This window comes from Doryrhamphus excisus, linkage group LG15, assembly GCF_037039965.1.
Source record: "Doryrhamphus excisus strain RoL-2023G ecotype Guam linkage group LG15, RoL_Dexc_Guam_v1.1, whole genome shotgun sequence".
Taxonomy (NCBI): Eukaryota; Metazoa; Chordata; class Actinopteri; order Syngnathiformes; family Syngnathidae; genus Doryrhamphus; species Doryrhamphus excisus.
Window position 1 is genome coordinate 1,776,372 of NC_136371.1, and position 12,436 is coordinate 1,788,807.

Genomic DNA, 12,436 nt, shown 5'->3' on the forward strand with positions numbered 1-12,436 from the left:
AATCATTTCAACTGGAGGGCTGCATGGCGGACTAGTGGTTAATTAGCACGTGGTTAGCGCTAGGAGACAGGAGTTCAATTCCCCCCTCGGCCATCTCTGTGTGGAGTTTGCATGTTCTCCCCGTGCATGTGTGGGTTTTCTCCGGGTACTCCGGTTTCCTCCCACATTCCAAAAACATGCTAGGTTAATTGGCGACTCCAAATTGTCCATAGATATGAATGTGAGTGTGAATGGTTGTTTGTCTATATGTGCCCTGTGATTGGCTGGCCACCAGTCCAGGGTGTACCCCGCCTCTCATCCGACAACAGCTGGGATAGGCTCCAGCACCCCCGCGACCCTTGTGAGGATAAGCGATAGAAAATGAATGAATGAATTGAAACTGGAAAGTCACTTGCAGATGAAGCAAGTTTGTAATATGAGCAAAGCAATTGCAGTACTTTGCATGCAATGTTGTTTTTAGGACGACAGCGACCTCTGCTGTTCTATTTGATGATTACAGAATTGCAGAGCTTGACAGTTGAGAGGATATGGATCACATTTTTCCCATTTCCATTTATCCTCACTAGGGTCGCGGGGCATGCTGGAGCCTATCCCAGTTGTCTTCGGTCGAGAGGCGGGGGTACACCCTGGACTGGTGGCCAGCCAATCACAGGGCACATATAGACAAACAACCATTCACACTCACATTCATACCTATGGACAATTTGGAGTCGCTAATTAACCTAGCATGTTTTTGGAATGTGGGAGGAAACCGGAGTACCTGGAGAAAACCCACGCATGCACGGGGAGAACATGCAACATCACAGCATATCATAGCAATCCAACATACTATTCAAACAAGCCACACAATCCACTAGTGGGTTATTTAGTGTGAGTGTGTGTGTGTGTGTGTGTGTGTGTGTGTATGTGTGTCAGTTCAACAGTAAAACTGGCCTTATCAGCTTCTGGTGGAGTTTCCTTTTGGACAGGAAGTGGACTTCCTTTTGTTCCTGTCCGCTCCTCCTTGTGTGTGTTTGTGCCCCCCCCCCCCCACCACCACCACCCCCAACCCCCATAGAGCACAAAACAATCAGTGTCGAGAGGCAAAGAAGGAGAATTCCGATGCTGAAGTAAAGCTAAATATGAAATATTTAAATATGAAATATTGACTTTTACTACAAACTTGAAGAAATGATCCAAGTGGTTGATAATACGATGATACCACTTAGATGACTCAGGACCAGAAGAGCACGCGGTGAGATCACAATGGATTATGAACCTAAGAAGTCCAGAAAGGTAATTCCGTATTTCATTCTGATTATTTAGACATTAAAATGATTTTTCCAGTGAGATTTAAATGTTTTTAAATGATGATTTATTTCAGAAAAACATATGTATATCCAAGCCAACATTATTTGTACTTGTAAAAACTGGGATAGGCTCCAGCACCCCCAGCATGAATGAACTCTTAATTAATGACTCCAAATTGTCCATAGGTATGAATGTGAGTGTGAATGGTTGTTTGTCTATATGTGCCCTGTGATTGGCTGGCGACCAGTGTACCCTCCAGTGTGTACCCTGCCTCTTGCCCAAAGACAGCTGGGATAGGCTCCAGCACCCCCCCCCCACCGCGATCCTCGTGAGGAAAAGCGGTAGAAAACGAATGAATGAACTCTTAATTAATGACTCCAAATTGTCCGTAGTTATGAATGTGAGTGTGAATGGTTGTTTGTCTATATGTGCCCTGAGATTGCCTGTACCCTGCCTAAAGACAGCTGGGATAGGCTCCAGCATAGCGTCCCCTAGTGAGGATAAGCGGCATAGAAAATGGAGAACAAGATCTGGTGGTCCTCTGTATAAAAAGATGCAGTTAAGTCTAAAAGTACAACACAGTCTGTAGCTAAAAATACATGATTAAAAACTCTTAGAAGTACTAATTCTCTGCTGTGAAATGTTTTAAAAACAGATTAAAAATATCGTGTTCTTCCAGAAAGGCTCAACTCGACTACACCAAGCAGCATCACATTATTGGTCCAATTATACTTCTCTTAAATAATGTTAATAATCTCTCACGTAACTACGACACCCCTAATATTTATTTTCATTTTCCTTTCAGTAGAACCTGATTGTTTGTTCTACATGACGTTATTTGTCTCCAAAGGGTTTTGTCTCTCCTATTAAGCGTCTGGTCTGGTCCAAAGCCAGTCGCAGGCCTGTGGACCGAGGCAGTGTTTACCGGCGTCCATTGCACACGGTCCCCCTATACGCCCCTGACTTCCTCATCCACCCTGAGAGACTCATCTTCGACTACCTGGAAAAGGAGGTTAAGGTAGAAAAAAAAGTACAAAATCCAATAAAAGAGAGTGAAATGAAATATATTACGGCACATTTCTGATCACCAGTTGCTTATCCTTTCCGATTAGTTCCTTGGTCACCTGACCTGGGTGTCCGTTTCTCTGAACCCGTCCAGTCGAGATGAACTGCTGCAACTCCTTGACACGGCTCGGGTTCGTAGTCTGACTCTTATATCGATAATCAGCATTGATTTGTTATGATGTAAAACCACCTTTGACTTGGTTTAGCCCGCATCAGTGGTTAGTGTGCAGGACACACAGCTAAGAGACCAGAGTTCGATTCCACCCTCGGTCGTCTTCTATGTGGAGTTTGCATGTGCTCCCCGTGCATGCGTGGGTTTTCTCCGGGTACTCCGGTTTCCTCCCACATTCCAAAAACATGCTAGGTTAATTAGCCACTCCAAATTGTCCATAGGTATGAATGTGAGTGTGAATGGTTGTTTGTCTATATGTGCCCTGTGATTGGCTGGCCACCAGTCCAGGGTGTACCCTGCCTCTCGCCTGAAGACAGCTGGGATAGGCTCCAGCACCCCCCACAACCCACGTGAGGACAAGGGTTAGAAAATGAATGAATTAATGAATTAATGAATTAATGAATATTAGGAAAGCAGGAAGTGAACAAATGCAACAGTTACTGATTGTAAAAGTACCAGATGGAGGGGTAGGATTTAATAAGCTTTGCTTCTTCCTACTCCTTTTGGACATGTGGAACTGGGAACTGATTATGGGATGCATTCAATTGTAATCTGATGCATGTTCAAATGAAATAAAACCATTACCATTACCATTACCATTACCATTACCATTACCATTACCATTAATATTACCATTAGCATTACCATTACCATTACCATTAATATTACCATTACCATTACCATTACCATTACCATTACCATTACCATTAATATTAATATTACCATTACCATTACCATTACCATTAATATTACCATTACCATTACCATTACCATTACCATTACCATTACCATTACCATTAATATTACCATTACCATTACCATTACCATTAATATTACCATTACCATTACCATTAATATTACCATTACCATTATCATTATCATTACCATTACCATTACCATTACCATTACCATTACCATTACCATTACCATTACCATTACCATTATCATTACCATTACCATTAATATTACCATTACCATTACCATTACCATTAATATTACCATTACCATTACCATTACCATTACCATTACCATTACCATTACCATTACCATTAATATTACCATTACCATTACCATTAATATTACCATTACCATTATCATTATCATTACCATTACCATTACCATTACCATTACCATTACCATTACCATTACCATTACCATTACCATTACCATTACCATTACCATTATCATTACCATTACCATTAATATTACCATTACCATTACCATTACCATTAATATTACCATTACCATTACCATTACCATTACCATTACCATTACCATTACCATTACCATTACCATTACGACGACCCTCATGAGGATAAGCGGTAGAAAACGAATGAATGAATGAATGAATGAAGCCCGATCACCAAAAAATGATACCCAGTTCAAGTCCCTGGTTGGGTTAAACACAAAATCGATCTATTGACAATCAATGTCGGTAATGCCAGGGAAGTCTGGAGTGAATTCCGGATCAATGCCCCATTAACTCTGCCCATTAACGCTCCCTGTGACCCTGATCAGGATGGACGGTATAGAAAATGACAACTGAACAAGATTTATAGGCTTAATAATCATTATTGTGGTTGATAACCAATATTCAATAATGTGTGTTTACGTCTGTGGTGCATTAAATGTGAACTGCGTTGTCATGGAAATTTAATTTAGTTTAATTTCTCAGTTCAATTGAGTCCTGTTGTTCAGCAGCAGTTGAGGGTGCTGCCTTTAAAGACCAGCACGGATCAGGACTGCATCCTGAGTCTGTCCGCTCGTTGCCTGCTGCTGACGTGGCGAGACAACGAGAAGCTGTTGATGAGAATCCCCACGCATGAGATTGCCGCCGCGTCCTATCTGAGAGATGACGAGCTGCACCTCCTGGTCCTCAAGACGGGTGAGGACCGATCAGCCTGGGCCAGCTCGGGAGTTCATGATACAGGAAATGCTTCTCTCTCAGGTTTAAATGTGGACACTGTGGTTGCCGGGGACAACAGTCTGGATCGAAAGAAGCCGACGGGCGCCGATGGACGACGTCAAACCATGAGCTGCAATGTTGACCCGCGACCTTCGGGGGGGACGATGGAACGACGGCACACCATTTGCGGAGTCGACTGGAGGCCCTCTCTGTCCAGGGGTACCCATGACAAGAACCAGAATTTGGACAGAGGAAGTGGGTGCGACAGAGGGGGCGGAGGAGGGGGGAGTTTAGAAAGGAAGCGAGCAGGAGGGAGCTGGGAGAGGAGACAACCGACACGCAAGACGGGTGGAAGCTGGGAGAGCCGCCGGGCGAGGCCCGTGAACGGTGTGGGGCCCGGAGGGGGCGGAAGCTGGGAGAGGCGACACGGGGCAGGTCCCGGAGGAAGCTGGGAACGACGGCAGGCTTGTACAGGGAGCTGGGAGAGGGGGAAGAGTTACGGCAGCTGGGAAAGACGGAATCACAACCCACTGGAACCGACGCCCTGCCCTGATGCGTACTGCAACCTGGTCATCCTGGCTGTGGAGAACCGGGTGGGACACTTTACTCCAACACGGATTATGGAATCATTTTGATCTGTGTATGTGTGTACTGTGTGTAGGACGCTGCCGAGGAGTACTGCTCCCTCATCTGCCAGATGTTCCAAATCATTTACGGCCATCAGACCATTGAGTGTGTTGACAGAGCTGGGTTCCATCACGCCATGCCAGACCGCTACTGGCTGCAGAGGAGTGAGTTATCTTTAAATCTAATCTAATTCCTATCCTTCACGGAGGGACACAGTCATGCGTTTATTTTATTTAGACACTTCTACAATGAATCAAATCTACAGTTACATTAAACACAGCAGCAGGCTAACCCAGCATGCTCTACATCACTAAATAAAACTCAGTATCTCTGTATTCTCTGTATCTCCACCTCATGCTCCTTCAGAAAAAATGAACAAGATATAGGCCAGCCAATCACAGGTCACATATAGACAAACAACCATTCACACTCACATTCATACCTATGGACAATTTGGAGTCACCAATTAACCTAGCATGTTTTTGGAATGTGGGAGGAAACCGGAGTACCCGGGAAAAAAACACGCATGCACGGGGTGAACATGCAAACGCCACACAGAGATGGCCGACGGTGGACTCGAACTCGGGTCTCCTCTGCATTAAAACTACAGCTTCACATGCAAAAATCAACATTCTTAGCATAATTTACCATACATGAATGTGACTGAAGAGAGTAGGTAAGGAGTAGCTCTGTCGACCTCTGCTGGACGAATTGAACATTTCACTTTGCCACCAAGCTTTACCACGGGAATAGCTTCATTAGAACAACACGGCAACATACAAAATAGATTGATGGTCACGAATAATAAAATACATAACTTAATATGTAAATACAATACAGAACGTTTATGTATTTACTCACAGACAAAGATCTGACCACGTTTGATGATAAAGGTCTCACATGCTGCAGTTTGTCTGACATGTCCGTCACTCAAAATGTTCCGACAGAAACGGAACTAAAAAGGCGGAACATATTGAGGAATTGATTTTTTTTGTTTTTGTTTTTGTTTTTGTTTTTGTTTTTGTTTTTGTTTTTGTTTTTGTTTTTGTTTTTGTTTTTGTTTTTGTTTTTGTTTTTGTTTTTGTTTTTGTTTTTGTTTTTGTTTTTGTTTTTGTTTTTGTTTTTGTTAACCATTTTATTACAAACTTCAATTGTACAAAACAATACAAGCAGAATTACAGGAACATAAAAGTGCAATTCTACAGAACAATATCAACATAAATAAGAAAAAGTAAATAACAGAGAAAGGAATGTGCGAGGGATATTGCTTGAAAATAAGAACAACAAAATAAAAACGATAGAAAACATGACACTCATATGTCACATTCTCCAACGTATGAAAGGTTTTTACTGCTTTTCTGTTTTTGAATACCAGCTTCAGTGATTCATATAATATTTTCAGTTCAGAAGAAAACTAGTGAATATTTGGCTTGCATAACATCAATCCGGATTTGTGAATATGGAATTTTCCTAACAAACACAGAAATTTCACAGCATTCTGCAAATCTTTATGAAGGTTCCATTGTAGAAATAAAACCATTTCCATTTCGATGTCAATGAGTGTATTGAAAGACATAAAAAGTAAAATAGAAACATGGGTCCGGAATGCTTGAGAAATGGGACATTTGTAGAGTAAGTGCCTTATTGATTCCTCTTCTATTTTGCAAAATGAGCATTATATCTTGAGTAATTGATGTCAATGTCCAAGTCGAGTTCCATATCTTTCATGGTTTTGTCAAATCGAGTCCAAAGTCATGAAAATTGCGATTGGAGTCCACACCTCTGCTGAATTGTTGTTTGTATTTATGTAGGTGACAGCTGCCTGACGGACACATCCTACAGTTATGATCCAGAGTGCAGTTGCAGCAGTTTATAGTAAGTCATATTCCACCGTGATAAGAAAGATTCAATCTTAACGAACAGATTTTTTTCTTCTAAATACGAGTTTTAGCATTATTAAAGCGAGAGTGGAATTGAACCCTGGTCTCCTAGCTGTGAGATCTGCTCGCTAACCACTCGTCCGCCGTGCAGCCCCCTCTCCAATTCATTCATTCATTCATTTCACTTATTCTAAACTTCAGTGTTTCAAATGGAGTGGTTAAGAAGTACAAAAAAAGCCAGCAATCTACCACTTCCACACAGAATAAGAGGAGAACGTTTTTTTCACTCGATCTCAGCCATTGCGTATTAGCTCGGCTCTGCTTGCTCAGCAGCCAATGCCAATGCAGTGTGAAAGTGGCCTAGTCAAAGACCTGTAAATGTGGTTAAAATGTTGTATTCTCGTGTTAAACGTTGCCAAAATCGCAGATAAGGAGGTTTGCAAGCGTAAAAATAAGCACAATAGGGTCCTTTAAAGGGTTCCGGTCATTTGTGTGTTGTCTTTTTATTGTTTTTACCACGTCTTTGTCTCTTTTAGTGATGGATCCCAGGACGCGTTTGAGCTCTACTACAGTGAGACTTATAGCGAGAGTTCATCCCTGTCTCTGCAGGAATCCCACCACAGCCTGGCGTCGGCCAACGACGTGGGGGAGAGCAACCCCACCCTGCAGCTCATGCAGGAGTACATGATCACTGTGTGTGTTACACTCCTTTGTCACTTGATGAGAAAACGTCTTTCCTGAGAATCCGTTTGTGTGGTTCCATGTGGTATTCCATAGGTTTAATAGTGAGCGTGTTTTCATGTGTTTTCCTGCAGCTGAGGAACAAACTGAACGCTGTGGAGTTGCAGCACTTTGCCGTCCTGCTGAGAGAATACAGGCTGGGGTCCAACATAGAACATTTCTGCTCCAAGCTGCTGCAGTTGTACGGAGACAACCGCAAGTTTCTGCTGCTGGGTGAGAAAGGCAGACCCAAATATTATTTTGCACGTTCATATTTGTGTGAAAGGTTCAGCAACAATATGCAAAAGTCAGTTCCTGCGACTGCTTATACCGTATCTGCAAGGAACCAAAACCTGCTCTTATTCCAGGAATGCGCCCGTTTATCCCAGACAAGGATGTCGGAGTGTTTGAAAGCTTCCTGGAAAGTATTGGAATCCGCGAGGGTGGGATTTTAACCGACAGCTTTGGACGCATCAAACGCAGCATGAGCAGCACATCCGCCACCGCCATGAGAGGGTACGGTTGTCTATAAATGGGTGGGGCACATATAGACAAACAACCATTCACACTCACATTCATACCTATGGACAATTTGGAGTGGCCAATTAACCTAGCATGTTTTTGGAATGTGGGAGGAAACCGGAGTACCCGGAGAAAACCCACACAGAGATGGCGGAGGGTGGAATTGAACTTGGGTCTCCTAGCTGTGTGGCCTGCCGCTAACCACTCAACCACCGTGCAGCCTCCTGTGTTACAGTGTGTATGTAAAAAGTGGATAAAATGCATAGTTAGGATTAGGGGATAGGGGTTAGGGGTCAGGGGTCAGGGGTTAGGGTTAGGGTTAGGGGTTAGGGTTAGGGGTTAGGGTTAGGGGTTAGGGTTACGGCTTACGGGTTAGGGGTTAGGGGTTAGGGTTAGGGGTTAGGGGTTAGGGTTAGGGTTAGGGTTAGGGTTAAGGGTTAGGGGTTAGGGGTTAGGGGTTAGGGGTTAGGGGTTAGGGGTTAGGGGTTAGGGGTTAGGTGTTAAGGGTTAGGGTTAGGGATTGGGGTTAGGGTTAGGGGTTAGGGTTAGGGTTAGGGGTTAGGGGTTAGGGGTTAGGGGTTAGGGGTTAGGGGTTAGGGGTTAGGGGTTAGGGGTTAGGGGTCAGGGTTAGGGCTTAGGGTTACGGGTTACGGGTTACGGGTTACGGGTTACGGGTTACGGGTTACGGGTTACGGGTTACGGGTTACGGGTTACGGGTTACGGGTTACGGTTACGGGTTACGGGTTACGGGTTAGGGGTTTGGGGTTAGGGGTTAGGGGTTAGGGGTTAGGGGTTAGGGTTAGGGTTAGGGGTTAGGGGTTAGGGGTTAGGGTTAGGGTTAGGGTTAGGGTTAGGGTTAGGGTTAGGGGTTAGGGGTTAGGGGTTAGGGTTAGGGTTAGGGTTAGGGTTAGGGTTAGGGTTAGGGTTAGGGTTAGGGTTAGGGTTAGGGTTAGGGGTTAGGGTTAGGCTTAGGGTTAGGGTTAGGGCTTAGGGTTACGGGTTACGGGTTACGGGTTACGGGTTACGGGTTACGGGTTACGGGTTACGGGTTAGGGGTTAGGGGTTAGGGGTTAGGGGTTAGGGGTTAGGGGTTAGGGGTTAGGGGTTAGGGGTTAGGGGTTAGGGTTAAAATTGGGTCCTTTCAGTCTCTCTCTCCCGGTAGAGAGAGACTGATTAGCATTAAAGCTGACACACAAAACGCTGTGTCATTATTTGGGGCTTTTTAAAAGCAGGCCTAAATTCCATCATCAAGGCTCCATACTTCCAACACCTTATGATGGGACCTCCGAGACTTACCTGAGATGACTGCACCGACTGTGTTTCGATGAACTGTTTATTTTCCCAGCAGGTACAACAGCTGCTCTTCAGCCTCAGGATCTCAGGAGTTCAACCGCCGCATCAGCGACATCACACATGACATCCAGGCACTTGGCTTCGAGGACACACATGAGGACATCGAGGAGGAGGACTACTACCTTTAAGTAATCCAGATGAAAAGAACACAAAAATCAAGCTTAAGCAGCCGAGTGCCTTTTTTTTTGACCCATTATCCAGGCCATAGTTCCATGACCTTCCCATGATGCACTGCTTCCCTGCCGCTGGCCTTTTCCTCTGCCAGCCTCACTGAACATCAGCAAGATCCAGAGTCTTCTCACGTATCAGCGATTACAGATGAACAGTTCATGTGTTTGGTGTCATTCACACTTTGTCAACAGCGGCATTGAACACGAGGTAACAGTGGTGCTTAATGTGCCTTTGTGGGAGCTGACGGATGTAATGCTCATCAGCGGATCAGAGCGCTCTAATAATCTTTGTAATGATCCATGTGGTAGGATTTACTGTAGCATCGTACCATCGGCCTACTGACATATAAACAAATCCCAGGCTAGCTCACATTGTTTCCTCCTGTATTATGTATTATTTTCATGTATTATCCACATGGGCTAAAATCTGCGTGTGCAGATAAAACATTTGAATATTCAATGATTTGTTTCAGTTTCAGATTCGGACTGTTGTCTTCTATGTTTGTTCACATTCCATACCATTAGTAGTCATTAGTAGTCAAATTACCATTACCATTATTATGTGAATAATGCCTGCATTTTATACATTTGTTGTCCTAAAGCCATCAATATAAGATGACTGGAGGCAACACACAGGCCAAGGACTATTGATATTATATATCAATATGATATCACACAAATATGCCTCTCACAATAACACACTTTACTGGAGTGTCAATAAACAATTTTCTTGTCAACATTATTTTGTTGTAACCATTTCTTTCATGAATAATATATGGTGAGGCTGCACAGTGGTCGAGTGGTTAGCGCGCAGACCACACAACTAGGAGACCGGACTTCGATTCCACCCTCGGCCATCTCTGTGTGGATTTTCCATGTTCTCCCCGTGCATGCGTGGGTTTTCTCCGGGTACTCCGGTTTCCTCCCACATTCCAAAAACATGCTAGGTTAATTGGCGACTCCAAATTGTCCATAGGTATGAATGTGAGTGTGAATGGTTGTTTGTCTATATGTGCCCTGGGATTGGCTGGCCACCAGTCCAGGGTGTACCCTGCCTGTCGCCCCAAGACAGCTGGGATAGGCTCCAGCACCCCCCGTAACCCTTGTGAGGATAAGCGGTTGAAAATGAATGAATGAATGAATGAATGAAAATAAAGTGCTCAGTCTCTCAGTCGCCTTTTCTACTTTTCTGACCTATAAATGTAGTTAAAATGTTGTATTCTCGTATTAAACAACGCCAAAGTTTCAGATAATGAGGTTTGCACATTTGGAAGTGAGCCCTGAAAGAAGTTTGGGATGGCTCAACACGCCCTGTTTCAAAAGGCGTGGTTAAACTGCCCCTTTGTGATGTCACAGAGGGGCGGACTTCCTTATATGGTTCATAGTTGGATTTGTGGCCAATCACATTGGCGTGGGTGTACCCGCAGGTGGGCCATGGGTGAAATTTTTACAAATTATTTTTTACAAATACACTTTATTTACAATTAATAAATTAATACAAAATTAATAAGTTTTGGCAGGAAGCACAAATCCAAGGAAATACAGCCGGGATAGGTGCAGATTCTGGAAAATCTGAAAAGTTTTTTGTGCGTGTTATTGTGTGTAGCTGCTCTATAGGAGTCCACAACTTAATACAAAGGGTCGAAAAATTATCATAATAGGTCCCCTTTAAATAAAACCCCCAACTAATCACAATATTTAACTCATTGTCACTTTCTTCATTATCTGAATATTGACAAAAAAACAAAAAAAAACAAAGAAGTAACCCGGAAAAATACACACCCATTGTGTGTATCATAGTTGGAGTTGAGTTCATTTGTCATGCTTCAGATATGTGCGATCAGAGAGCATGTGTGTGATAAGCTCCCATCATACAGAGGATTACAGGGTGGACCGTTCTCCCTCGGGCTATATTTAGCAGCTTGCAAGTCATTCTACATTGCATGGCGCACCAGGCTCAGGGATGGTGTCACTGGAGGGATCAGTGGCGAGAAAATCCGGTGAGGTTTCATAACAAAGTGCCAACAGCCAATCAATGGTGCTGTCAGGCAGAGGTGCAATGGCGGTGTTAATGCTCTTGGCAGACTGATCCATAGATGTGCAGCAGGGGACTGATGAAAACAATATCGAGCTTTTTGAAAGTAAATAAATAAATACAGTTTTACCGGTCAGAAATAATGTTCCGTATTAAAATACATACATAAATAATGTTCCCTTTGCATGTCATATTTGGTGTTTTGGTGTTTTCTCTACTGTAGGTGTATTCAAAGTGTATAATACAAGTGGGACCTGCCTTTTTACCTATAAGGATGGATTGCACATGGATATATGTATATATATATATATACATATATATATATATATACTGAAAATTCTATTCATTTTCAAAGTTTATAAACTTTTTTGCAATGTTGGTACTGAAAAATAATAAATGTAATTTACAATGGGGGTTGTATAATCCAACCCCACAATATTATGTATATTGTGTAGTTGTTAAGTTGTTGTAATAATTTTGTGATATAACAAAAAATGCATTGTTATTGTTATTATACTCTTTTTAGATATTTGTTTGTATTAAATAAAAGTAAATGCGCCATAAGTTTATTATTTATTATTTATTATTTATTATTTATTATTTATTATTTATTATTTATTATTTATTATTTATTATTTATTATTTATTATTTATTATTTATTATTTATTATTTATTATTTATTATTTATTATTTTT

General features: G+C 42.6%; 1 protein-coding gene across 2 annotated transcripts; it reads left to right on the forward strand.

The window, feature by feature from the left end:
* Positions 1-1,054: 1,054 nt before the first annotated feature.
* ccm2l (CCM2 like scaffold protein) lies at positions 1,055-10,442 on the forward strand. 2 transcript variants are annotated; one of them, XM_078796723.1, is made up of 12 exons: positions 1,055-1,275; positions 2,141-2,308; positions 2,403-2,486; positions 4,229-4,412; positions 4,476-5,026; positions 5,095-5,224; positions 6,872-6,935; positions 7,477-7,633; positions 7,756-7,894; positions 8,029-8,176; positions 9,528-9,663; positions 9,737-10,442. In XM_078796723.1, exons 1-11 carry the CDS (start codon positions 1,246-1,248, stop codon positions 9,661-9,663), a joined length of 1,791 nt encoding a protein of 596 aa, XP_078652849.1. In that variant the 5' UTR covers positions 1,055-1,245; the 3' UTR covers positions 9,737-10,442. The 2 variants fall into 2 exon arrangements, with proteins under 2 accessions (XP_078652849.1, XP_057907261.2); XM_058051278.2 differs by having other exon boundaries at positions 9,531-10,442.
* The last annotated feature ends 1,994 nt before the right edge of the window (positions 10,443-12,436 follow it).

What these genes read in the sequence shown, in the direction of transcription:
- ccm2l (XM_078796723.1), top strand. Translation starts at nt 1,246, where the DNA reads ATGGATTATGAACCTAAGAAGTCCAGAAAG. An exon ending in TGCAGTTGCAGCAGTTTATA is followed by an intron (nt 6,936 to 7,476) that starts GTAAGTCATATT and finishes TGTCTCTTTTAG; the next exon opens with TGATGGATCCCAGGACGCGT. An exon ending in TGCAGGAGTACATGATCACT is followed by an intron (nt 7,634 to 7,755) that starts GTGTGTGTTACA and finishes GTTTTCCTGCAG; the next exon opens with CTGAGGAACAAACTGAACGC.